Source organism: Paraphaeosphaeria sporulosa, assembly GCF_001642045.1.
Source record: "Paraphaeosphaeria sporulosa strain AP3s5-JAC2a unplaced genomic scaffold CC84scaffold_6, whole genome shotgun sequence".
Classification (NCBI taxonomy): domain Eukaryota; kingdom Fungi; phylum Ascomycota; class Dothideomycetes; order Pleosporales; family Didymosphaeriaceae; genus Paraphaeosphaeria; species Paraphaeosphaeria sporulosa.
Window position 1 is genome coordinate 133262 of NW_017253365.1, and position 26277 is coordinate 159538.

Sequence of the window (26277 nt, forward strand, 5' to 3'; positions counted from 1 at the left end):
GGAATCATGTTTGACCAGTGTTGATCACGGCGAGGCTGACAATAGATGTGGCGCAGTACGGTACGACACGGCACAGCACGGCACGGTACAACATATGCTGCCCAAGGCCATGTCGTCGGAAGTATTTCCAAGTGCCTTTTTGGCCTAGATACCGCAGACTCTTTACACTGTCTTTGTTTTGTTGACGAAATCGAGGCGAGTTCTGATCGATACAATGAGGTGATGTATTTGACCTGGGTGTTTCACACAGCTGGAGATGCCGATTCCGGTGTATATAAGGTCCGGTCTTTAGGGGCTCACAAGGTTGTGGATAGCTCGAGTGATGTCGACGTGGTCAAGTGATATAGCAGGTAACTAGCCGAGGGGTGATAGTTCAGTTGCAGTAGCTTGGCCAAGCTTTCTGGAACGTGTGAGTAGCAAGCATCTGTACTCTTCCCGCATACCTGAATATCAAAGCAGTCTCTTATGCCAAGGTAGGACAATGAGCGCTGCTAGTAAGCATCCTATGCGTTAAGTTTGAAGTTCACGATCGTTCTTAAGCCCTTCCATAGAACTACCGCGCAGTTAGCAGAGCAGGCGGTGTTGGACGACACAGTCCGACATCCATCACGACCAAACGTCTGCCATGCGAGGTAGTGTGGTACGGTTCGCACTGTAGATCAAAGCACCAGACGAAGCGTCAACAAACAAGTGTGGTAGTAAGGTTTGTCATTTATGCCATTCGCTGTCCGACTCCCAATGTAACTCCGATAGATCCTGTCCTTTGTGTTGTTCGAGTACGGTGTTTACATAACAGTGCACCAGCACGACTCGTCGCAGCCGCAGCAGTCGCATGATTCGCCGCAGGTGGGCTTGATGGGCTTGGGAACGATGGTTGAGGCGATGCTACCCTTCATGGTGACTGTTTGGAGGAGTTGTGTCTGCGTCTAGACTTAGCCTATACCGCACAAGACAGAAGTGTGTTCGTCGTACTATGAGAAGTGTTGGAGTGGATGATATGAGATTGTCCGGCGGGAGCTGGAAGATTGGTGGTGGATTGGTGGTGATGAGGGAGGAGGTTTGTTTGTTAGAAGCGGGCACCTGCCAGCTTTATACCTCTCTCCTGGACGCAGGTCTGCAGCAAGGCCTTCCCCTTCCAGTCGTTCCAAGCGCCCTCCCCTCGTGCGCCATTGGACTCCGAGCAAGGCGCACGCCGTGCGGCACCACAGCCACACCCCTACCGTCCTATCTATCCAAGTGCCCGTCCAACCTGCCACTCTCGCGCCTCTCATTCGCCAATGGGCCTTCCCCCGCCTCAATCGGCACGCAAACAATCAATCCCAGCTCAGCTGAGCCACGTCAGCCACGGCCGCACTCCACTTCAACGGCCGCCATTGGGTGCATGCACGTTGCTTTCGTAACCTGCTCGCGCCCGTGGGCGCCGGCATGCGGGATTGTGGCATGTGCGGATGGGAGAAGGCAGCGCTAAGTCGCACCAAGCTTTTTTAGCGTGTACTTGGCGCCGAAAATGCCTCACTAAAGCAAGGCACAAGCTTTCCGTAAGCCTTTCGGCGACTTGGCGGTGAATGGAATGCAGGGTTAATTCCAGGCTTGTCGTGCCCACTGTGGCTGAGGTGATGTCGTCGCGCAGCCGGGTGGAGTTGCCATGACGATGTTAGATGGCAAGTACGCGTTTGAGACGTCTGCTGTGCTGTCACTGCGATCCAGGCATTCCATGCGCACGATCATCAAGTAACGATCGTGTTTGCATCCCGCGTACGAAAGATCGATCAACGCTGGAAGGTCGGAAGGGCCGCGACGGACTCGAGAACGGCCCGACTATGGTATCGCGCAGGAACACAGGCTTTGATCATCGGGACCCTGCTAGCTGAAGCAACAAGGAGACGCAGCTGAAGAGTAAGTTGGGGCTAGGGGCGAGAGGCATTGAAATACAACTCGGTTGTCAAACGTTAGCGTTCATCTCTGACCAGTTACGCGCAAATTGATCCAGAGAGTGACGGTGCACAAGATCGTCAACCTTTGCACCTTGGTCGTCATAGGTTCCGTCTACATCCATGGCCGCGTATAGAAGCTAATTATAGTGCCTTGACTTGGTCCAAATGTCGATGCCGTGAGCCGGCCTCGGCTGTGTCGGAACGATCGCGTATAATTTTGATAGTCATATTCGGCAAGGAGGCAGCCCACTGTTACTGCAGTTTGGCCTTTTTTTTTCTCTTTGCTCTCTCGACTCTCTTTGAGATGATCTCTACAAACCCGGCCAGCCCGCTTAGAAACCCATATCGTCACTATCGTACTCGGCCTCGGCTTCGGCTTCCAAATTAACCACCCTGACCATGTTCCTCACATTGTCCTTGTCGAACAGCCTCAGAATGCCCTGATTATCATACGCAACGGCAATATCCAGCGCGGTCCTCTTCTGATCGTCTTCCAGCGCCGTATCTAGTCCTTTGTTCACTAGAACTTCAAATCTCGCGGCGACTATATTCTGCTTCTGGCGTGGAATGTCCCTAAGACTCCTGCGCATAATCCAATCCTCGTCAATCTTCACCTTCAACCGAGCAGCCACATGCAGCAAGCCTCCCCCACGTTCATCTCTAATGAAAAGATCCGCCCCTGCGTCTTCAAACAATGTCAGGGCTTGTGCAGGTGTTACGACCTCGGCCCTCTTGTTTCCGACCGGCTCGAAGTAATCCGGTAATGATTTGTTTAGGTTGAAGACTGGCGATTGGCCCGCCGCATTTCTGGCGTTGATGTCAAGGCCGCGTTCCAGCATCTTGGAGAAAAGCGTACGCGACGCTTCACTTTCCGTTATGCGATATGCAAGAAGATGGAGAGCAGTATTTCCTCGGTTGTCTTGCGCGAAGGGATCTGCGCCAGCCGACAATAAGGCTTCTACCGGCGAAGCATCGCTTTGCAATATGGCGTATCTCAGTGCTAGATGGAGCGGGGTGTTACCGTAAACATCTGCCTGGTTGATCAATGCGACAGTTTCTGCCTCGGAAAGAAGAGGGAGCGCCCTTAGTATTGGGTGGCAAGAGAAGGCATGAACATTCACCGCGGCGAGCATGAGATGTAGGATGTTCCGTTTTTGATTGTCCACAGCGAGTGTGTCCGCTCCATTGGAGCTGAGATGGTGCAGAAATGACGGTGCAGTCTCTTTAGGACCCTCAACTTCCAGGCCCGCATCAATGAAAAGAACGTCGATTGGTGCATGAATACCTGCTCGACTTCGGCATGCGGCATGTAGCAAAGTACGTCCCCGTGGGTCCCTCCGCTGTGAATCGAGCTCTGGCAATTCAAGTATCGGGTGGACTAGCTTCCCATTCTCCAGAAGGTTGTGTAGGACTGAACCCGTTTCGAGTTGAGGCTCCGCGTCCAATTCGTTTGCCGAAATGAAAGAGGAATCATCGTGATCTTCTTCTCGCTTGGTAACGTGATTCGGATTCTTTCTCTCGAACAATGCAAACGGATCTGCTCCGTAAGCTAGTAGGAGGCTGACGATTCTGATTGCAGTGTCGCCAGCCTTGCGCTTGCTGTCCGTAGCCGTATCTGCCGCGATCCCGTGCTGTGTTGCTGCTACCCAGAGGGAGTACTCCTCCAATGCGGACACCCCACTAGCTTTAGATCCTCCGTCTTTGGACTTATGCGGCCGGCGTAAGTTCGGGTCCATGCCTGTAGCTAGAAGTGTTTCAACGATCTTGGGAAGCTTGAAATGAATCGAGGCAAACAATGCAGACGAGTCAAGAGTTGCACCATTTTGGATCATAAGTTTAACCTGTATGGGGCGCTTGTTTAGCAAAACTAGCCATAAAATCATGAAAAGGGTACATACCATCTCAAGGTCATTACATGTAAGCGCAAGGCAGCTTGTCCCTTCTTCGTCTACGGCATTCACGTCGGCTCCAGATGAGATAAGCAATCTTGCAGCCTCTGTATGGAAAGGTCCCAAATAACCTGATCCCACGCTAGAGATCTGGCCAAGGGCAACGTGCAAAGGAATGCGATTGAAGTTCTTTGCGTCTCGAATGTTGATGTTCGCACCTTGAGAAATTAGGTATGGTAGAGCTTGAGCGACATGCCACCAGTATTTGCCTTTTGCCAGATGATGAATTACTGAGCTTGGGTCAAGATGAAATCGTTCAACCAGTAGACGTAAGACTTCCATATTTGGCAGTGGTGTATGTACTGCTTCTTCCAATAAAGAAAGCGTAGAGTCAGTCCTTTTATCGCTTGTATCCGGCTTCCTGGATAGCCCAGGTATGGAGCTGTTATTGAAGGCATGCCATCGCCCCGTCTTAAACTGTCGTTCGGCTTCCAGGTCGCCGATTTCATGCACAAGCGATGCTAAGCCGGCCCGTACAAAGATATTGATGAATGGAATATGGCAACGATGATTTTCTAAAAAATTCACGCCATTGTCGAAAAGAAGCTTGATGGTGTGGTACTGGCGGTGCAACAGCAGGTGGAAAACTAGTTCCTTGTGTCCTTGGCCATCGTTGCTGATTTCAAATTCTTGAACGGCGCGAAATTGAGCCTCTCTGTAGATCTTCGCACTATGCACAGCGAAACCGAGCGCACCATGCGAATGCGGGTATGATACTGGGGCTTTGGAATGCCTTTCCCTGGCTCGCACGAAACAATCGACGACATAGTCGCTTTCAGGACGCTCGTAATACAGGTGATGTATGTGAGCACCATTTTCGACTAGCATGTCAAGGATCTCATCAATTCTAGTGGTCTCTCTGTACGGGTCCAAGTAAGTGCGATTCGAATCCGTCGAGAACACGATACAGGGTCGTGTTGAATCTTTCAGAGTGAGTCCAGCGGCTTTTGTTGTCATTCGCATGGCTTGGGTGTTGGTGGCCCATAGAGCGTTTTCCGTGTCGTGATCAGCACATGCGGTGAACAGTTCACTTCTCGAAGCATTCGCGCCCGCCTCGAGCAGTAGTCTAACTGTTTCCGGCCTTCCTGATCTGCAAGCATAGTATAGAGGAGTATGTCCATCTTTATCTTCTGCATCGACGATGATCCCGGGGGCTTCTAGCAGCTGGCCTACGATGTTGCTTTGGCGTGCGCGTGCCGCAAGATGAAGAGGGGTTAATCCGTCGTGGCTGGTGATTGTTGGATCCGCCCCCGCGAGCAGCAGTGTCCTGACGTTTCGTTGCGAGATAGTACTCGCAAAATGAAGAGCCGTGAGGCCCTGATTGTCAAACGAATTGATGTCGTTTGACTTCGCTACCATAAAATCAAACATGCTGTGATACCCTGGTAGAATCTGAGACGGCAGATGCTCGTGTGGCTGTCTGGCAGCCAAGATATGAATAGCGGACCTCCCTGCGTTGTTTCGTTTGTCGATGTCGATTTCTAGATTGATGAGTCGTTCTACCAGAGGAAGATACTCCAACGCATGAAATCGGTCCAGCACGCTGTTGTGCAAAGCCAGCTCATGCAGGAGGGAATTACCACGATAGTCGACATCTACATGATCCATACATTTCTGTAATAGGTAGTCCAGATTGGTCATTTCGTTGCGGTGATATGTCTGGCGTGATACTCCTTTGTAGGACGAAATAGCCATATGAAGTAGCGTTCGACCGTCGAAGTCGCGCACACCGATATCTGCCCCTTTCTGGAGTAGAGCCTCTAGCTCCTTAGGCCCAAAACGGGAAGAAAATTTACCACAAATTCCTTGACAAAGAACTGTGAAACCTTTCGCATCTCTCGCGTTAATATCAGCACCAGCTTTGAGTAGGACCTCCAATGGTGCTGTCATTTGCCTCTCATCCATCCGCATCTTGTGCAACGGTGTTTCCTCAAAGCGATTGCGCTCGTTGGGATCGGCTCCTGCATCCAAGAGCGCTTTCACGACTGCAATTCCAGCTTTCTCGAGCCCAATGTGGAGCGGGCCGTTGCCGCTCTGGTCTCTAAAGGTCAGGTCCGGTCGATATTCAAGAAGCCTAAGCGTCGCATTGTCATGGTAACCCTCCAGCAATAAATGTATCGGCGACTTGTCTCCGAGGCGGGAATCTCGAAGAGGTTTGTTGATGTCAGCCTGTCCCAGCTCAACTAGCAAGCTTATTGATTCAGGGATTGTGGCCAGATGCAATGGTGCTTTTCCTGAATCGTTCACAGCATTCGCATCGGCACCAGCATCGAGAAGCAGACGTATTACGACTGGGTCTTGCACTGCAAAGTGAAGTGCAGTGTTCCCCTCGTGTTCTTTTTGATGGACATCGGCTCCCTTGTCAAGCAATAGCTTGACTAGCTCCAACCGTCCCTCTGTGTTGGACGCCTGGAAGCTGTGATCCTGGAAACTCTTGCACAAAGCATGCAATGCAGTAAAGCCCCGATTCTTTTGTTCTTTTGTTTCTTCCATGTAGAACCAATCCCGACCCGAGCCAATGCCACCAAATTCTGGACCGAGATTCTCGCCAAGAATCGCTGGATCAGCCCCGGCTTCGATCAGCGCCACTATGGTGTCGTAGTCCGACGAACGACAGGCGGCAATAAGTGCGGTATCCCCGCGCACCTCAGCATTGACCTGTACGCCTGGATGTTGTAAAATACGGCGTACAAGCTTCACTCGACCGGTGGATGCTGACCACTGCAAGGCTTGTTGGACCACATCAAGATCGTGTAGGAATGGCATGAAAGCATTCAAAGCTTCTAAATGGCCATTTTGACAAGCGTACTATTGCACATGAATTAGCTCGAAGCCAGTGGGAGAATAAATAGACCTCACCATCAATGGCGTATGTCCGACAGATCTATCCGCATTGCCACACCAATTTCCAGGATCTTCTTTGGTCTTCTTTGTAAGAGGGTCTACTCCAGCTTCAAGAAGTACTCTCACGACCTCTGCACGATTTTCGTTTGCTGCTGCGTGAAGAGGTTTGAGACCACGTCGCTCGTCGGGTGAGTCAGTCTCAGCGCCAGCACGTATCAGTTTCATGACGACAGCTGCATGTCCCGATGAGGCCGCAAGATACAGAGCCGTCTTGCTAGACACATCCCTCGAATTTATATCCGCCCCAATGTCAATGAGATGTTGAGCGTAATCGGATAAGCCGTACTTGGCAGCAATGTGTAGCGCAGTGGTGCTATGAACGTTGTCGTCTTGTAACTTCAGCCACGCTTTTCGTCTTGCAGCATTGTCCAGGAAGCTATGAATGAGAGTATTCATAGAAGCTTGAGGGAAATGTGCCAATGCGCATCGAGACACGTGGTTGTACCAATTAGTGGCTGCATACACAAAGAACGGATATCGCAAACGTATCCGCTTTTCCTCTTCAGTGACAGACTTTGTGTGGAAGAAGGAATAGCTTTTGGTCTGCACATCACGATCTTTGGAGACTTTCACACTATCGAGGCAGCCAGACTGCAAGTATGTCAAGCACGCGATAGCAAGACGACCATTGGTTGGGCCGAAACGAAAAATCGGGTAGCCGCCATCACCTTCTTCTCGTGTTTCACATTTCAGATACTCTGTAAAGGAGTGATGACACACACACACACAGTTTCATCCGGTAGTATTTCGAGTAAAGGCCCGGTGGCGGCACGAACGAGGTCTTTTTGCGCCTTCAGGTCACCGTGGCTGTCTGTGCGATATGTTGTGTTGAGCAATTCCGCAAGTTCCAGAAGCCGTAGTGGACGCGTAGCGTGTGTCACCCATTGAAGAATGAGCATCTGGATCTGCTCTGGGACACCCGATCTTGTCGCGTGTTCACGTAACAAACTTGTGTACATGCCGTGCAGATCGAGCGGTAGTGCTTTGAGCACATCGTCGATGCATGCTCCTGGCTCAAGGAAACCATCGAGGGCAAGTTTCGCGTACAAGAAAAGCCCATTAGAACGGCCCGGTATTGCATCTCGAATCAGGGTCTGGTCGCTAGAGTTTATCTTTGTTGAACTCAACCTATGATTGACGTATGTGTCGATGTCTATGTCAATGTCTCTTTCGAGTAGGCGTATGCTCAGCAGCTTTGAGTTCCTCAGGGCTGTTTCCACGGCTGATACTGGTCGACTTGTGATCAGAACCTTTGCTTGACGAGGTTTCCACTGACCAAATGCTGCCAGAGACAAGAGGAAATCATCATGACCATGATCCATTTCATCAAGAGCATCCACGACACAGAACACTTTCCCAGCAAGGCAATTGATTGCAAGCTTAAGATTGGACCAGTGGTCCTCCATTGTAATACTGTGGATGGAGCGGCCCGCTTCAATTAATTCCTTCAGCCGTTTTTGCAGTGGCGGGCTGGATACCAAGATCTGGTCTAACCAATCGCGGAGCAAGGCAACGGGCTCGTGATTTGCATCAATGATTTGGCGGAAGTAGAAGTATAGCACGTGAGTGCCTGGTTCGGACTGGGCCAGTGCATCTACCAGATGTGCAGCGAGTACCGACTTTCCTGACCCCGGTATACCTTTGATCCATAGAAGCCCGTCATTCGTGCTTTGGTGCCAGTTGAGGTAAGTATGGCTCGATGTAAGCCATGCCCCTGTTCCAGGTAGGTGAGACGCAAGATGCTTGCGAAATTCTCCGCTGTCGAGTTCGTAGTCTGTAGGTTTTAGCCATGAGTGTATTTTCCGGATCTCCTCTGGTGATTGGGGGAGGACATTTTCCGGGTTATAATCGCTGATGTCGTCTCGGTGTATGACGATGGCATCGTCACTGGAGTTACTTAGAGACCGTGTCATGGTACTTGGCGGTGCTCAGACTGAGCGAGTGGAGAAGAGGGGAAAACACGAGAATGCGTCGCTTTTGATGGATTTAGGCACCCAATGGCTGGGTGCCTAATCAGGGTGAGTGAGCGCATGATTTCCCATTGGAAAGCATCGATCGGAACTGACACAAATTATTTTGTAGCTGACGACAACATGCTGAGACATATATACATGTGTTTCTGTTGTGGTAACACGTCTTTGCTGAAGTGCCGAAGGAATGGTCACGTGAGTGCACCACCAATGACTAACCAACTCGAGTTAGCGCGGCTGACCCCTGCTGCTCGACATTTCGATTCAATTCCCACGTTTCTCTGTCTGTACAACGATCCGCAGCCACGGTTCTTGCATCATATCTCGCCTTATGGTATTGCCACGAGGGACTAGAGAACTGACCCTGGAGTTTGGGGTCGCGCCCGCTGTCCGGCACCTGAGACTCTTGCCGACATTGGCTCGCGGACTTTTGAGGAACAGCGCTAGTACATATACCGGTATTACTCCACTAGCCACCTAGAAAGCAATGGATCCACGACTCTCCCACAGCTACTCGTCAGTCGGCAGATGCATCAAGACACTAAGCAACTACTCAATCGCATGGGGAACATCTGTGAGCTGAATGTAAAATTCGTCCATGAACACTATTTTGTGCTTGCATAAATTCAGTTGCCACCTTTGGGAAAGAGTTTGAATCATGTTGGCGTTATTTCAAAAGCGTTGGCGAATTCAGCAACCATGCTGAGGTGCGAGGCCGCCCGATGGAGAACCCATGGCAAATTGGCCGTGGTGGGCTGTCCTCATTCATGTTCTACCACGCTCTAATGTATATCTTGATATATGGAGCCCAAGGTTGGGAGACGTCGGAGCCTGCGGCAGCCGATAGATTTACAATTCGCACTCTCGAGATTGACTTCGTCGACCTAAATGATCGAGCCTGCTTGCACCGGAACTTAGCTGTCCGAACACCTTAATACCTCGTTACCGGGGGTTGGGGAAGGCCTACGACGAACTGAGGAGCTGGCGAGATGTCTTTGTTGAAGTAAAGGTTCGCTACTCGTCCACACAAATATACAATCCGGCAAAGGCGTTTTGACAAAGTCGGTCGCATTACGTTCAAAGCTAATGGCACCATGATGGTGGACGTCAATGCCGGCCAGATCCTTATTGACTATGACTTCAGCGAATCCTTGCCCGTCTCCCATCAGTGAAAGGCTGGATCGCTGGGTAGCCTGGAAAGAACGTGCTCTTTGGCGTCGGAAAACAAGGGGATTAGTCGTTTTCGACCCCAGATCTGGCTGGTGGCCAGAAGGAGCAGCTCACTGCGCTCGACGAGGATGTACATATTTTGGGACCCAAGCGCGCGATAAGCGATCAAGCAGATTTCACCATAGTATCGCCGGATTTTTTTTCCTTCAAGAACAAGATACATGCTACGATACATCAAACTCTAATTATTTAGCTTCCGCCACATACGGAGTTTCGTATGGTCGTTCCGCCTGGGGGGTTATTCTTGCAAGATGACGACGCTCCCCTGTTACCCAGTCGACAATCGCAGAGTGTGAAGTGACCCTATTATCCCATACTACCACGGTCTTCGGTGCCCAGCGCACGCGTGCCTGGTAATCTATACCGCGACCGATGTGGTCTACAAGGAACTTGAGCAGGTACTCGCTTTCTTCCTTCTTCAGCCCATCAATAGAGCGAGTAACTACAGCCGGTCAGTTTAAACAGATAGTTAATAGGAGATTATCACTTACATCCACCGTTCACAAACAGTGCTTTCTCTCCAGTGGCAGGATGTGTCCTTACGAGGGGATGAGAGTGTTTGACAGGCTCCCGTCGAACAACACCACCACGACTCCTGCTGAACTCAGCCTGTTCGAAACCAGAGTGTAACGCCGTAAGCCCATGGAGGCGCTCTTTGAGGGCTGGTGAAAGGCGATTGTATGCTTCGACATGATTGACGAAAGCAGTGTCACCACCGACCTCCGGCGTATCGAGGATGATAAGAAATGTTGTTCCCGGAGGCTGTTCCTCATACGTTACATCTGAGTGCCATGCGACACTGCTGTTTCGGTTTGCGAGGAAGCTTTCGAACTCGCCATTGCCGCCATTGCGATATACAAGGTGGATCTCTGGGTAACCCTCGGGCGCACCGCTGGTCTGAAATCACATCAAGGTTAGAACACATCTTAACCGATTACAACAGTATACTCACAGGATGGATGTGGTGCCTTCCGAAGTATGCACCAAAGTCCAAAGCCTGCTGAATGGGAAGATCTGCGAGGTCCTGGTCTCTAAATGCTACGACCTTTCGCTGAGCGACGAGAAGCGCAAGTTGGTCTTTACCAGCGTTGCTAAGCTTACTCAACTGTACACCGGTCACTTCGGACCCAGTTGAGGGAGTCAAATGTTGGAGCTTTGACCCTTCAACAAGGAGGTCCTTGAAGCTGGGGTCAGCGTCTTTGCCATGCTCAGTATGGTTGAACGGCTCCCAAGGCGGGTATCTTTCACCGTGGTCCCACACTGGCAAATAGTGTGGGTACTTTGAAATGTTAGTTGAGGCCAACGAACATGCTTCTCGAAGCTTACAGTCGCAGTAGTAGTGCCGCCCTCTTCATCAATGACGCGGCGGACTTTGGGTTTTTCTTTGACACCTGGCTCGGTCTCCTCGACTAGCTGTTTTGGCTGCACAGATTTTGCTTGCTCGACAGTCGTATCTCGGTCTACTGGCTTATCTTGCTCGATGGGAGAGTCTGCCCGAAGGGCGATATGTTCGGTAGGTTTTTCAGTGGCAATGGATGCTGGTAGAGCAGCCTCAACCTGGCTCACGATTTCGGTCGTCATGTTGTCGAGAAAGGATGCTTCGCATCGACCTGACCTCAAGGAGTCGACTTTTATATAGGAATTCACTCCCCGACTGGTTCAAGTCACCAGACAAACACTCACTGCAGACCCGATGCCGCTATTAACGGCAGTCGGACACAACGCTTTCCGAATGGCCTCGGATATGGGCGTGCGCACCTCTGAGTGGACACGGATACAGGTATATGAACGTCTGACATGCCTAGCGATGTATCTATCTTCAAGCGCGACTGTAAACAAATGACATTCGTTGCAGGTGTACGGTGTTGTTGCGCAAGGGCCAGCATTCGATTCGCAATATCGCGTATTTCGAGGGGCTAATGACGACGACCCTGCGCGTACTGAGGCTAACGCAACGACACAATCGGATGTGCGCCCTGCGCTTACCATCCAAGTGATGAAAAATACATCAAAAGCGCTGGAAGAATCCACCATGATCATGTTGTCCAAATCTTTGCGTCGGAATGTGCAAGAAGACACAACGCAGTTTCTCCCGTCGACTAGAAGACGCACCATGTACCCTGAATCAAGACGTCCGGTATCGCATGGAGAATCTTAGTGAAGTATCTCTTGATCCCTATCGCGATCGCATAATTGAGTCTAAAACGACGTGATACAACGACTTCAGCTACGCGAGGGATGTTTCTAAGGCTTGATTTGCCTCGATGAAACCCGCGGAACACTAAGCTAGACCATTGGCGCCTGAGGCGTCGAAGCTCGATCATGAAGGCTGCTGAAAGCTTACCATCGCCGAGGAAGGCCCGGCGAAGCTTGCGGTACAGCCTTGGGCTACTCAATTCCGCCTCCTAATCAAGCAATTCCTCCTGAGCTTTGCGTGGCCGAGTGCGCTCTGGAAGCACGCCCCATACCTGATTCCCTCAGTACCGACCCGCCTGTGGACGCAATAAGCCACATTCGTTATCCTAGTGGTACATGTGGTGAGATGCACCGACTGCCGCCCAGAAAATGATATGATCACGTAGATGATTGTGTAATTGAGCGATCTCGCGATACACATATATAGCTCAGAAATCATCATGATCTCAACTGCCTCATCCAAAAAAAAACTTGGCTGTTTGAACCGCCATGACGAGCGTTTCGGTCGAGGACGCACTCCCAACTGCTGCTCAGGCGGACACTGTGTCCATTCAATCCATAGAGAAAACGAATGACAAACCACCACAGGGCATCTCCAAGGACGCAGAACTCGTCACTGCAAGGGGCAATATCATCTCTAAAGATGGAGTTGTCTATTCGTCCAACGAATCCGACGATAGTCTATCTGGAAACATATTTGCGGACCTTGAAGTCGCTGCGTACTACAAAGACCTATATGAGAAATCCAAGTACGAATGTAGGCATGTCTTCGACCCCAAGGCCACCTGGACCGATGAGGAGGAGAAGAAGGTCATTCGGAAGCTCGACTTGCGCGTTTGCTTCTGGGCATGCACGATGTTCTTTAGTCTTCAAGTTGATCGCGGCAACTTGGTCCAAGCTGTGTCTGGCACTTTCCTGAAAGATCTGAAGCTGACTACAAACGGTGTGTTCCTACCAACTCTTGATTGACCTACGAGTATGAAGCTAATTATATCACAGACTACAACTGGGGAAACACAGTTTTTCTATTCTCCTTCTTGCTCGCCGAGCTGCCCTCTCAGCTTGTCTCGAAGAAGATAGGCCCTGATCGATGGATACCGACCCAAATGGTAAGCAATGCCAGCCATATATTGTAGTTGAAGAATCCGTGCTGAGTTTTACTAGGTGCTATGGTCGATCGTTGCCATGAGCCAAGCAGCTTTAACTGGCAGAGCTAGTTTTCTGGCTACCCGTGCTCTGCTCGCCATCCTCGAGGGCGGCTTTATCCCTGATCTTGTCCTGTGGCTATCTTATTTTTATACCGGTCGCGAACTACCGATTCGTCTTAGCTTCTTCTGGACCGCATTGAGTATCACTACAATCGTTACATCCCTGCTTGCCTTCGCGATTTTCCATCTGGAAGGCGTCCATGGTCTGGCGGGTTGGCGATGGCTTTTTCTGCTCGAGGGACTCATCACGCTACTCATCGGAATCGCATCATTCTTCCTTATGCCTGCATCGGCTGTGCAAACAAAGACGTGGTACAGGCCCAATGGTTGGTTCACCGACCGCGAGCTCACCATCGTCGTCAACCGTGTGCTCCGCGACGACCCTCGCAAAGGCGACATGCATAACCGTCAAGCCATCACCCCCAAGAGGCTCTGGAACTCGATGAAAGACTACGATCTCTGGCCGTTGTACATCGTGGGCCTCATATGCTTCATTCCCCAGAGTCCAGTCGCTTACTATCAAACACTTGTTCTGCGCTCACTCGGCTTCAGCACCCTCAACGTCCAGCTTCTCGTCATTCCTTCGGCTGTTCTTCATATAATCACACTTCTCAGCATCACATGGATAAGCGAGAAGCTCAACCAACGTGCCCTCGTGGCCGTTTGGCAGAACCTGTGGACATTACCTTGCGTCATCGCGCTTTATGCCTGGCCCGACCTCATCAAGAATTCCTGGGGCACATATGCCTTGATCACGGTCCTCCTCAGCTATCCTTACTGCCACGCCATCAACGTCGCATGGGTCTCGACCAACTCAAACAACGTCGGTTCGCGCTCAGTTTCTGCAGCGTTGTACAACATGATGGTGCAATGCGGAGGGATCATCGGCTCAAACATCTATCGCGAGGACGACAAGCCCGTTTACAGGCGTGGAAACCGTAATCTTGTCATCATCAACATTGTCTCAATATTATGGTTCCTGTTTACCAAGGCATACTATGTTTGGAAAAACAAAACTCGTGATCGTAAATGGAAGGCCATGTCGCATGAGGTAGGATATCAACTAGTCCTGATCTTGAGGAAGAGGCTTGCAAACTGACCAAATCTAGGAACGCATCAACTACATTCAGACGACGACCGATACCGCGAGCAGGCGCTTAGACTTTAGGTTTGTGCATTGAGATGACACTCGACGTTGCTTGGAGCTTTTTCCAATAGCATTGAGCGTCAAAACATACTCTCAAAAGAACAATGACGTCTCCCATCGTGCTTGAAACAACATTGCGCCCGTATCGCATGTCGATTTTGGTCTCCTGCTCATGGGTCTGCAGCAATCATACACGAGGATCTGTCCCTGATGACTACGTACAAATGGACAACATGCAGCCCGAGAAATATCAAGTCGTCTAGTTTAACTACAATGAACTTATCATCGCATTACTTTTATTGGCATCAGTACGCATAGAATCGGAATGCTAGTGTATATATCGGATCTGATATAGTGGTCTTAGTTCTAACGTGACTTCTTTCACCCCGGTGGCATAGAAAATTTTGACCATAACCCGCCACCAACCCCTTGGACGGATAATAGCGTCCATCAAGAATCTCGGTAAGTACGTGGAAATCCCCCGCGCGGTATCCTGGTCATCACTAATGGTCTGAAGTCTCTGCATTAACTCTTTGTGCACAGAAGCGCGATGTACAAGCTCGTATTGCTGATTGCACTGAACCTGAGGCTGGCGACGTTTGTCGGCGCTGCTTCTTTAGGGACCGTTCACTAGCCTTGATGACCGTGCTCTGAACGGCGTGGCCACATCTACCCGAACTACACGGCCAAATGGACAAGTACGTTGATGCTATCGGAGCTTTTACGAGCCCGGAACATGACATACTGCGATTTGGAACCGCGTCCTCGCAATTCATGTGGGAGACGTGCGCGGTACTGCAAGGTCTAGTCTTGGATTCCATGATGGAGCCGATACAGGTAACCACCGCCTGATATCCAGACACGAAGCACTAAATCAACTGGCGACCTTAGTGGCACATGAGGTACGTAACCTAGCAGAAGCGCTATCAACCTGTTATGGCACCCACTTATTCTCACTGGATAGCTTGGACATATCTTTGGGCTTTACCATGAATACCAGCGAAACGATCGCAGGTGCTTCATAAGAATGCCGACCGCGGATTCCAGTGCCAAAAATGTGTCCCGGTGGCCAGCACATTACATTCACTTGCGATCTACTCTACGGCTATAAGAGCGCTTCGAACCAGGCGCAATCAAACAGCCCTAATACTCTCCGACAACAACTCGGGCAGAGGTTATGCCAAGAGTTCTACTTTGGAACCCTTTATGGCTTTGTTGGAGCATCTTATCTGAACTAGCCCCCACCACAGGGAGTGCTTACCGGCTACTATGTGTATTCGATCATGCAATACGACAGCAAAAGCGCCTCGGACGACGATTGCAGTGCTCTCACTCCCCATCGATGCCCAATCCGGCATAAAAATGGGGTTCGGCCACGAGCATCAACGAGACGACCGTAAGTACAATGTAAGTACCGCACTTCGTGGCACCTTCTAACATCCTCGCAAGGCGACAAGCACATTCTCTTCAACTGTGATAAGGTATCAGGCTACCAGCAAAGCTTAGACAAGCTCATGAGTGCAGACCGGCCTCCCCCTCAACAACTGGCGCATAATCTTTTGTGCAACGACTGGAGGACTGCGCTTTCCGTCGGTTCTACTATATACGATTTCGTCTACGGGCCCACGCAGAAGATGTTCGGCTCCTTCGACAAAGATTCCATTATGCACTACGGCAGCGAAGGGTTCTCGGACAAAACACTATGCACGCCGTCCACGCCCTGTGGGTGCCCTATCACCACAATCGATGGGGAGTACATTTGGCCCAAAAGCAGAGTGTCTGCGGGAGATGCGGAAGCTGCACGGGAGATATATCCTTGGCCAGGACCAGCACTCCCACAACCGAAGCGGGGTAAGTGATCAATGTCTTGAGAGGAAGGCATAGCGCTAACAAGTTTGAGGCATCAATTACCGCGCATGAGGTTCAATACCCGTTGTGTGAGTAATTTTCTGTCAGTGTTGAGACAGGCACCAATTGGTGAAGGACTGGATATCTGGCTGCGCAAAACTGCGACTGAGATAGATGCACGGTTAGGGGCAACACGTACTTGTCAGCCATAAGAGAACTTGCATCTTTCACCATACTCTCTTGTAATTTGTAAGAACAAAAGTCTCAATGCCGTCCCAGCACTCGCGAGATGCTTTCGTGTTACGAGGGGATGGACTTGCATTTGGTTTCATACTAGCCCTTACTCCCGACCTAACCACACGACACCTTCGCAGCCCCAATCGTCTACGTCTAATCCCTTCATCCGCGCGAACGCATTTCTATTCGGCTTTAGTTGTAGCGCCGGCACTCGCTATCATGCCTCAGACTCCCCTGCACATACATTATGTCCGCATCCTGACAAGTCGCACCTCGCCAGCGTTTGACCCTCTCCACATCCAACTGAGAGATCAGAGCGAATGTCACCATACAGCCACGCACTCTTCACTCCAGCGAACTGTCTTGCCACAAAGTTCGTAGCCGTGAACAACCTCACTTCGACACATTAGTACTACCGTTTCCGAGCCTCCCCGTCCCCTCTCTAATGCCAACCGATTGCCCCAAAATCCACACCAACTTCCCACTCATACGTGCTCCTTCCGCCCTTCCCTCGCGACCATTCACTCACTCATCACACTGAATATCTTTCCTCTGGCGCTCCTTCCCAAGATGGCATCTATTATCGCGTCTGTCTTCCGACAAAACTCCTCGCTTATTCCCATCGCGTACTCTCCCGAAAACCAACTCATCCTGACGGCAGAGCCCTGACCCATAGTGACCGCAAAACCCCTCACGCATGCTGACCGTCGATTCTCCCACAAGTCTCATCCGATGCCGGAGCACCCTATCCATGCCCTCGCCGTCTCCAGCCCACCGACAACCCCAAGCCAGGTCCGCTGTCACCTGCTCCGAACCCCCTCGAGCACGCCCCGCCATCGCGTCCTTGTTAGACCAGTTTCGTCTTCCTCTCCAAATCTCGAATCACACCTGCTCCCCACAATCGGCGACATTACCACATTGATCGGAACAGCGCGGGTGCGGAGAGGTATGTCAGGTCAGAAAATTGAAGTTTAGTATTGATGCGCTGGATGTGTCGCCGACGCCGTCTATGCTACGCGATGCTACGCTGATGTTGTGTACAAGTGCTATGCCTGAAGAATGCACACGAGAAATCCCAATGTACGCGATGCATACTTGGTACGCTACCGGACGCCCGGTACGCCAAAACGACAACTCATCGAGGTGTCATTCTACTGCCCCTTCCCAAAGCTCTTCTGCCTCTGCGCGTACTCTTTGATAATAACCGAGCAATTCACCTCCTGGCACAGCCTCTTCCGCCTCGCGGGCTCGAGCTTCTTGGCAAACTCCAGCCCGCTCGCGCGCTCCACCACCTCGACGGGGACCTCGAAGTCCGTCAGCGGCTTGGTATTTGGGATGACGGCATTCGGCAGCACGAAGGCGCCCAGCGCTACATTTCCGCCCAGCCTTCCGTCCTCGGCGAAAATGACTTTGTAGAAATGCGTCGGCACGGCGACGTTCGGTGGTGACCCGATGACTTCGTACGACACGCGCCACTTCCCGTCGGCCTCCTTCTTCGGCAAGTAAAGCGGGCCGGTCACAATCCTCACGCTGGGGTAGCTCTTGGTCAGCCTTCGGCAGAAATCCTCAAAATGCGCCCAGTAATCCCGATTGAACCCGTCGCCGACCTGCGGACACATGTTGCTCAGCGCAAACGTATCGTCCATGGCGGTCTGGCTCCACTTGGCGTCGGCCGCGGGGACCTGGTGGCCGCGGTCGTACCCGCTGCGGAAGTAGTCCTTGAGCTTGGCGCGGAACATGTCCGGGATGGCGACATCCTCGACGAAGACGGAGTGCTTGCGGTCGGCGTGGTTGTTGGCGAGGGACTCGGGCGTGATGTGCTCGGCGACCCAGTGCGGGTTGCGCGTGCGGCGGTCGAAGGAGGAGGTGAGGGAGGCGGCGGGGCGGAGGTCGTTGACGGGGCCGGGGAAGCCGTACTGGAAGATGCCGCTGGGGTCGACCTGGGCGCGGTTAGCACTGCATGGTGGCGTGCATGCGGGGGACTTGCGAGAGCCTTCTGGACCGGGGCATGGGGATGCTGGGCCACGGGCAACGGAGGCGGCGGAGGCGCTCGCTGCATGCCCGCGCCAGTGGTCGTCGTGGTGGTTGTGACGACGGTCGCGGGCGCTTCCTTCCTCGTCGACCAGAGCGCCGCGGTGGCTGCTGCGCCCGTGGCGGCTCCGGCGGCGGCCACGATGGCGAAGGTGACTTTGGACATGGTGGTGAGGCTCTAGCCTGTGCTCTGGGGTGCTTCGGCGCCGTTCGCAAGCGGACGGGCGGGGGCAGTCGTCTTAAGAGCTGCCACAGTGATCAGCCGGCCGAGCGGCGCGTGGACAGTGTTTCAGACGCGTCGAGTTCGCCGTGTTTGGTTTGCTGGCGCCTATCCAGCTGGTCATCTGTCGTTCTCGTGGAGAAGTTTAGGGCTAGCGCCGCGCTTGCTGGTTGCGTCCTAGCGTCCGTTGGAACTTTCGACGTCTGGGGCTCACCACCATGAAGTCACCATCGCCGACGAGTCATTGCAGCCCGTCATCTGCGCCTGTCCGGACATACACATGCACATGGCGTCTCTATAGAGCATCTGAATTGAGCTGAGCATACAAACGAGTGCGCAGAGATGTCTTCGTGGATATCTCGGGCCACCGAGAGCCACAAGGCGCAGTTGGTGACCACAGCCGTGGTGTCGGGAGTGGTGGTTGGGAGTGCGATTCTGGGTCTCCAGAAAGCACGGCGCATGTACAAAGTCGAGACTCTAAAGGCTTCAATACCAGACATTGATGGCGAGCATCACGCGTCCAGGGTAAGCAGCTCACATGACCATTCCAAGCCCGTTCGGGCAATCTGAATGAAGGACCGATCTATGCGTGCAATGCAGGCTAACAATCCATTGCCCAGTTGACCGAGTATGGCGCTGCATCGAGCATCCACGCCCCAAGCAAAGAAGACAAGCGGAGCACCGAGCTCGCAGCAAGAGCACGGAAAGGAGACTACGACGATGGTTGGTCCGCCCCTTCTTCCACACGTCCCCTTCTAACATCCCCAGACCTCATCCTCGAGCAGCTCGCCCGAAACCGCGTGTTCCTCACCGACGCCGGCCTCGCCAAGCTCCGCTCCGCCTTCATCATCGTAGTGGGCTGCGGCGGCGTCGGCTCCCACGCAACCGCCGCCCTCGCCCGCTCCGGCTGCTCCAACCTCCGCCTCATCGACTTCGACCAGGTAACCCTCTCCTCGCTCAACCGCCACGCCGTCGCGACCCTGGCCGACGTCGGCACTCCCAAGGTTCACTGTCTCCGCCGCCGCCTCGAGCAAATCACCCCCTGGACGCACTTCGACTGCCGCAACGAGCTGTTCGGGGAAGCCTCCGCGGCGACGCAACTCGCGCCCGACGCCGAGGGCCAGGCACCCACCTTCGTCATCGATGCTATCGACAACATCGAGAGCAAAGTCGCACTGCTGGCGTACTGCCACAAGAACGGGCTCCCCGTCATCTCCTCCATGGGCGCGGGGTGCAAGTCCGACCCCACGCGCCTCTTCATCGGCGACATCTCCGCCTCAACCGACGACCCCTTGTCCAAGTCCACGCGGCGCCGGCTCCGCGCGCTCGGCGTGAAAGACGGCATTCCCGTCGTCTTCTCCACGGAGCGGCCCGGCCCCGGAAAGGCACAGCTGCTCCCGCTCTCGGACGATGAGTTCAAAAAGGGCGACGTAGGGGAGCTCGGCGTGCTGCCCGATTTCCGCGTGCGCATCTTACCGGTTCTGGGCACTATGCCTGCTATCTTCGGGCTCGCGGTGGCGAACCACGTCATCTGCGCTATCTCGGGGTATCCGCAGGAGTACCTCCCGTCCAAGAACAGGGACAGCATGTACGACGGCATCCTCGGCGCTTTGCAAGGCTCGGAAGGCCGGATCGCGAAGGACCTCGGGTTCAACCAGGAGGGTCTGCGCATCGCCATCACCAAGGATGACGTCGGGTACCTCATCGAAGAGGTGTACAACGGGCGCAGTGTTGTCAGTGGGCTGTCGACGAGGTTGGCATTGGTCAGGTGGAAGAAGCCTGACAAGGAGAGCTTCATTGATCGGAGGACGCCCGGGCAGAACAATACGTATCTGGGAATGAATGAGGTCGTGTGCATGACGAAGGAGGAGGCGGCGAAGCATGAGAAGGAAGTGCTGAGGGGTGGGAAGGAGCCGGGGGAGGTGTGGGATGGGAAGGTTGTGGAGAGGGTGAGGGGGAAGATGGAGGAGGAGGGGAGGTATGAGAGGTTTAGATAGGGTGGGGTGATGTACGGGCGGTTGAGTATATTGTGTACGCTTTCGCTGATGTAAATGTTCCTCTCCGCGTTATTCACAACAATAGGCGACCCGGTTGCGGTCATCGGTGACAACTGTCGTCATCACCAGGAGTCTTCCGTGTATATGCAGGTGCTGCATCCGCAGCACCCGATCCCACCACATGCCTCCTTTTGCCAGGCTTCTCAGTCTCTGTCCCCTCACGCCCCATGCAGCCATTTTGTGTCCGTTTTAGTCCCCGTCTCCGCCCGCACACCATGGTATAGTTCAAACGCCATTTGTGGAAGCCCATACTGGGGCTTGTCGCATTCTTCTCCACCCCATCGTCGGGAATTCCACAAATTTGTAGCCAAACTGCCTGTGCGAAGTAGTGTGAAGAGAGTCTGTTGGGAGTTCCGGCAGGTTTTATACCAGATCCTGTCCCTCAACGCCCTGTGTTGAAGATGGCCATCATCACCTGCGTCCTGTCAAGGCCACTCTGGCATCTGTAGAATTTCCACTCATCATGGCGTTCGCTTTCTTCCAGTTTGGTTCTCTTCTCCCGCACACCGTGGAGTGGTGCGAAATGCACTTGGTGAAGCACATAGCACGTTCGCGGGCCGATTCCTGGGCCGCATCGGTTGCGAGTGCGGCTGTTTCTGGTCGATTCGCTCACAAGCAGGAATGTGAGGAGAATCTGTAAGGAAACAAGGCAGGTTCCGTGCTTTCTCCCCGTCCCGGCTGGACTCCTTGTTATGATGTGAACTTGGCCGCCATCCGCAGTGCCCTATCAAGGCCGTTCTTGCATCCGTAGAAGTCCTTCGCGCGCTTGAAGTCACCGGCGTGAGTACTTGGTTCCCGTCCGCCGAGCGCACCATGCAGCTACCAGCTCCATGCTTTCTAGCGCAGCACATGGATCAGCGCCCTATTGCGTTTTAGACCCCATGCGTTTCGTCAAACTAGTTTTTAGGTCCTTCTTCCAGCGCATTGGTAGTGTGATTAGATTGCCCAGAGACTCAAGGGAAGTTTTATACCTGTCCACCTCCCAAGTTGGAGATATCGGGGTTGGAGTTGGTGACATTCATCGCTACCTGAACGGAGGGCAGTCCAACGCACAGCCCTTCACAATCCACCACAGGATGTTATGCCGCAACCTTTTGACTACCGCACCCGGTGGGCACTCCATTCACTGTGGCGTTGATCGCTCTTGGCACAGAACATAGCCTGTCTCGCCGAACGCTTGCAAAACTCATACTTGCCTGATTCTGCCTGTTTGTTCACAGGGGACGAGGGTGCAGCAGTTCGAAGAGAAGTAGAGAACAGTTTGGGATATTATATATTTCTTTCCATCCTAAATCTAAAAGACATGTTTCGGAGTTGGTGATGGGCGTCGCCACTGGCGCTTGCACAGCGTCTTACGGCGGATGCAACTGCATCACTCGATCTTTCAAACTGGCTCTCCAGCAGCGCATCATCCACCATGGTGTCGATCCCTTTGGGCACAGCACATAGGTTCTTTGTTCGTCACTTTTAGACCACATATGTTGCCAGACATTGTTGTTGTAGTCAGCCCGCTGATGAGCGAGCAGTGGTGTAAACAGAGTTGGTAGGAGTAGGAAAGAGGGAAGAGGGAAGCTTTATACTTCTCTCCATCTCTGATCGGGGAAATGTGGGTTAGCGTTGATGGGGAGCATCACCACCTGAACGGAGGTTAATTCTCGGCACAGCACCTCGCAGCACATAGATTTTTCCATCCTCAGCCCCCCGCCAAGCACTCTATTCACCATGTGTGGATCCCGGAGTCGCTGGAGAACAAGCATGAGGTCGCTCGTGTGAGTGCCTGTAGGCGCCCGCGAGGGTGAGGGAGGTTGGGGAGATCTACGTACAGGCGTGCAGAAAACACTTTAATGTCCATCCCTACGTAACGGGACACCTTGTGTGGCGTGACACTTTTCGTTCGGGACCTTCGGAGTCCTCGCACACTACAATACAACGCCAAACTCGACGGGAATCGATTCTGCAGCTGTTCTTCAGTAATTTTGGTACACTCCGACCAGGCAGAATGCAGTGTCAGTCTAGCTATCGTTCGTTCTGTCCATGGCATGTATCAACCCTCTCCAAGTATCCCCCCGTTTGTTTGCAACAGCGGATCCCAGTGGGCTATTCGGGGGAGTAGGAATGAAGCTCAGTTCTTGAACATGAAGATTGCAGGCTCTAAAGGTCAAATTAGGGTGAGGAATATGCATTCCGGCAGTTTCTCCGCACGCACGGCAAGATCGTTGAAACTCGTCTGATAGAGCCTGGTGTTTTAGCCTCTCTTGGCATGCAGTAGCTTGCAGTAGCGTGCTCAGATATCTGCGTATTGTATCATAACGAACTCGGCGCTATGCCTACAGCAGGCCGCCTGCAAAGAATAGCTGTGTGGCTCATGCTGGCGGCTTTCTGGAAGTGCCTCCAATCAAAACGCTCAGCCTCATTACCTTTAGTGTCCAGCCTTCTGTTTCTTAGCCGGAAGGAAGGATAAAACATCCCCACCCAAGATGTGCGTTCTTTGAGGATTGAAACATGATATTGATCAGGACTGTAAAACACTTAGGCGACCGAATAATGATATGAGTGACTCATCTAACTCTCACCGGAGTCCTTTAAGAATCCCCGTACTAGCCCAGAAAGTCGATATGCAAATTCCCGCGACAGTCACCGGAACTGATGCACCCTGAAGATCACCCGGATGATTCCTTTGCCACCACACCCAAAGGCCCACAGTGATTCCGAGGATAGCGAAGTGAATCGAAAAGACATAGAACGACGACACCACATATCTTGCATGGATGCCCCAAACGTAATTTCCGTCATCGCTGGCACTATGAATCATGAACTCAGAATCCCGCTTAGGTAAGGCATCTACAAGGCGTGTGGCATTATCTTCGGGGCAAGCGCAGTCGTGGATTCCGAGTAATGTAGGGAAAGAGCCGAGCCAGCACGGCGTGATACATGATTTAACTATTTCTTCGAACTCGTGTCTTGATATCCATGGATCCTTCGCTGTTATCTCTGGTGGACGGGGAGAGTATTCGTAATCGAATGTCATAGGGAGGTCGATCCCTCGGTCAACGAGTCGCCCTGGTCGTATCTTCTGAAGCTGATCACCCTGATAAGCTTTAGCTTTCTTTGCTTTTCAGTGTCTTACCTTAACAAATTCCCAATAGCTAAGCCGCCAGTACGAAAACCACAATCGAAGGCGTCCTCTTAGTATGTAATGTCTCTGCTTGAGCTTTTGTTGGAACGAACGATCAGTGGACAATCCTTCATCTCCAACTTGATCCCACACGAGCGCGCTTCGCGATCCTTCTACCTTGAAGATGAGCCACAATGGCTTCTTTTGCTGATAGCTATTCTGGTTGGGTGCTGACGAGGCTCCACTAGAAGTTTGAGCCTGAGTAGGACGGTTGCTCAACAGCGGAGTAGAATTGCTATTCGTAGGAGGCGAGTAAGTAGCAGTAGGAGCAGCCATGTTGACGCTTTGCAGCTGAGCCTTTGGTGATGACGTAGGCTTTAGCTGTGGGTTGGTCCGCACTGTTGGCGAGCAGTGTGAAGTGCACAAAAGCGGTCGTTGAGATGTTCCCGAAGTCTTTTCTAAGATGTCTGCAAGGATATCTTTTTGTGCAAGCTTCAAAGTGCGCCAGCGAGCTGTTCCACAAAGCTTTTGGAATTAGCACAAAGTAACCCATATTTCAGGATACTTACACATCGCCAAAACACTCGTGTTTCTCCCTCACTTAGTGGACGCATCCGAGGTGGTAGTGGCCACCAGTTCCATTCCAGGTCAGTAAAATCCTCTAGCAGCCCTTGGAATGCGTTCAATACACTATAGCTTCTCTGTGAATCGTATGTAATGCGCTCCCTAGGTATCGGCAAGATATCCCTAAGGAGGCCATCAGGTAGAAGGAACTCGTTCAGTCTGGTTACCATATCTCGAAAAGGCTCGCCTCCAACGAGGTGTTGTGTAACAAGGTCAAGCCGTGGAAATTGTGCGGTACCTATACTCCAAGGATAGTCTTTCCCATTCTGTTCTCCTTCGCCACTCTCCAATTCATTATGGCTTCTCTCTTCCTCATCGCTCGTATCTTGTTCACCACTCATATCTTCCTCATTCATCCTGAGCCCATCTTTCACCTTCTTGCTAGGGATTGAATCTATTTGTTCACCAATTTCTGACTGTCTTGGAACGTTCTCGAGAACAGGAGTGAAGTTATTTTTGGTCAACCAGGATTCCAGATACGAAAAATTCGTTTTGTCGGGTCTGTGGATATGCCGTAGGTCTTGCTCGGTCCAAGAATTCTGAAGAGAGATGTGCCTATCTGTGATTTTCCTCGCAATTCTTATTCGTGCCTCTTTGGATCGTAGAATTGCCACTAATTCTTGCGCCACTAGTGTCCTGTCTAATCGCTTGAGGTCTTCATGGAAGACCTTGAGGATACGTCGAAAGTTATCCGCGAACCGCTCCTTAGGCATTAACTGAAGTGCTTTCTCGTACACGGGAGCTAACCTAGAATTGGTAGCCAAGATGCTAACGACAGCGTTCTCTATGCCAGTACTCCGTCCAATGCTTGGTGTAGATACCTGAGACTGGTTATCATCTCCCTCAGACACGAGAGACCTGATGTCATCATCAATCTTAGTATGAGCAAGTAATAGAGTATCCATTGTTGATTCCTCGTCACCGGTTTCTGCAATGATGCTCTGGACTCGAGTTTGCCCTGTGAAGATAGAGTCGCCGCCGCCAGCCGTAGTTCCGTCATATATAGAGGCTTCGTCGGATTTCAAAATTGGTCGTCGTTTCTCAATCTGAAGTGATGTACGGTCTCGCTGCTCGATAAGTGCTTGAGAGTTCTCTCTTAGAGGCATCATTATTGCGTTCTGACTGATGCTTTGCGGTTGTGATTTCCCGGTCGTCTCCTTCACCTCTAGAACCTGTATGTTCTCATCTTCGATCTCCTTCCACCGCCCTTGAATTGTGTAAAGCCGAGTAATGCATATCCAAACTCTTCCATTCCCAACACCAACGCCAACTATCTTCCCTGACACGGCTGAGGACAATGGTCGAAATTCCGAGGGTAGCCACACAAGGTTCTGTGAACCACGCCTTATCCACACATCATTTGCACTCAAAGCTAGGCCTAGATCCTGAGGTTCAACAAGGGATAGAAATGGAGGGAAATCTGATGGACCTATGATCCTGATAGGGCCAATGTCCGTGTGGAGATACAAGCCAGAGGTGTCGAACGAGATGTGATCAAGTGATTTAGCGACAGTGAGTGTCTGCAGGTGCGCGCCGCTGCTCACATCCCAGATCTTGACGGTGCTGTCATCTGACGCTGACACTAGCCGCGTTGAGTCGTGCGAGAA

General features: G+C 52.1%; 9 protein-coding genes across 9 annotated transcripts in view; 4 read left to right on the forward strand and 5 right to left on the reverse strand.

Annotated features, from left to right (window-relative positions):
• Positions 1–972: 972 nt before the first annotated feature.
• Positions 973–1887, forward strand: CC84DRAFT_1164831 (uncharacterized protein; the record flags this gene model as incomplete). Its single annotated transcript, XM_018178575.1, has 1 exon — positions 973–1887. A coding segment is annotated over one exon (496 nt), but the record flags the coding sequence as incomplete, so codon positions are not given.
• A 1349-nt stretch (positions 1888–3236) lies between these two features.
• CC84DRAFT_1164833 (uncharacterized protein) lies at positions 3237–3825 on the reverse strand. The gene is made up of 2 exons (XM_018178576.1): positions 3514–3825; positions 3237–3428 (listed from the first exon to the last, which is right to left on the reverse strand). The coding sequence occupies exons 1-2, from the start codon at positions 3764–3766 to the stop codon at positions 3313–3315; spliced, it is 369 nt and encodes a 122-aa protein (XP_018034696.1). The 5' UTR covers positions 3767–3825; the 3' UTR covers positions 3237–3312.
• A 6347-nt stretch (positions 3826–10172) lies between these two features.
• On the reverse strand, positions 10173–11568 carry CC84DRAFT_1206043 (TauD-domain-containing protein; the record flags this gene model as incomplete). The annotated part of the gene is made up of 4 exons (XM_018182010.1): positions 10173–10429; positions 10479–10884; positions 10940–11266; positions 11314–11568. 4 exons carry the CDS (start codon positions 11566–11568, stop codon positions 10173–10175), a joined length of 1245 nt encoding a protein of 414 aa, XP_018034697.1.
• A 1104-nt stretch (positions 11569–12672) lies between these two features.
• On the forward strand, positions 12673–14572 carry CC84DRAFT_1246272 (MFS general substrate transporter; the record flags this gene model as incomplete). The annotated part of the gene is made up of 4 exons (XM_018184197.1): positions 12673–13126; positions 13183–13292; positions 13348–14442; positions 14501–14572. The coding sequence occupies 4 exons, from the start codon at positions 12673–12675 to the stop codon at positions 14570–14572; spliced, it is 1731 nt and encodes a 576-aa protein (XP_018034698.1).
• A 1328-nt stretch (positions 14573–15900) lies between these two features.
• Positions 15901–16458, forward strand: CC84DRAFT_1217800 (uncharacterized protein; the record flags this gene model as incomplete). The annotated part of the gene is made up of 3 exons (XM_018182934.1): positions 15901–15934; positions 15988–16389; positions 16439–16458. The coding sequence occupies 3 exons, from the start codon at positions 15901–15903 to the stop codon at positions 16456–16458; spliced, it is 456 nt and encodes a 151-aa protein (XP_018034699.1).
• Positions 16459–17590: 1132 nt separating this feature from the next.
• On the reverse strand, positions 17591–18997 carry CC84DRAFT_1164834 (uncharacterized protein). Its single transcript, XM_018178577.1, has 2 exons — positions 18611–18997; positions 17591–18563 (listed from the first exon to the last, which is right to left on the reverse strand). The coding sequence occupies exons 1-2, from the start codon at positions 18818–18820 to the stop codon at positions 17775–17777; spliced, it is 999 nt and encodes a 332-aa protein (XP_018034700.1). The 5' UTR covers positions 18821–18997; the 3' UTR covers positions 17591–17774.
• A 219-nt stretch (positions 18998–19216) lies between these two features.
• On the forward strand, positions 19217–20871 carry CC84DRAFT_1094315 (ubiquitin-protein ligase-like protein molybdopterin-converting factor; the record flags this gene model as incomplete). Its single annotated transcript, XM_018174557.1, has 2 exons — positions 19217–19392; positions 19572–20871. 2 exons carry the CDS (start codon positions 19217–19219, stop codon positions 20869–20871), a joined length of 1476 nt encoding a protein of 491 aa, XP_018034701.1.
• A 2578-nt stretch (positions 20872–23449) lies between these two features.
• CC84DRAFT_787873 (uncharacterized protein) lies at positions 23450–24111 on the reverse strand. Its single transcript, XM_018187390.1, has one exon. It carries the CDS (start codon positions 23957–23959, stop codon positions 23501–23503), a length of 459 nt encoding a protein of 152 aa, XP_018034702.1. The 5' UTR covers positions 23960–24111; the 3' UTR covers positions 23450–23500.
• Positions 24112–25703: 1592 nt separating this feature from the next.
• Positions 25704–26277, reverse strand: part of CC84DRAFT_1196565 (uncharacterized protein) — a 4627-nt gene continuing 4053 nt past the window's right edge. Inside the window, exons 3-4 of the mRNA XM_018181472.1 lie at positions 25915–26190; positions 25704–25877 (exon numbers count right to left, since the gene is read on the reverse strand). Of these exons, the coding sequence (XP_018034703.1) occupies positions 25836–25877; positions 25915–26190 (318 nt within the window). The 3' untranslated portion in view covers positions 25704–25835. The remainder of the gene's footprint in view (positions 25878–25914; positions 26191–26277) is intronic.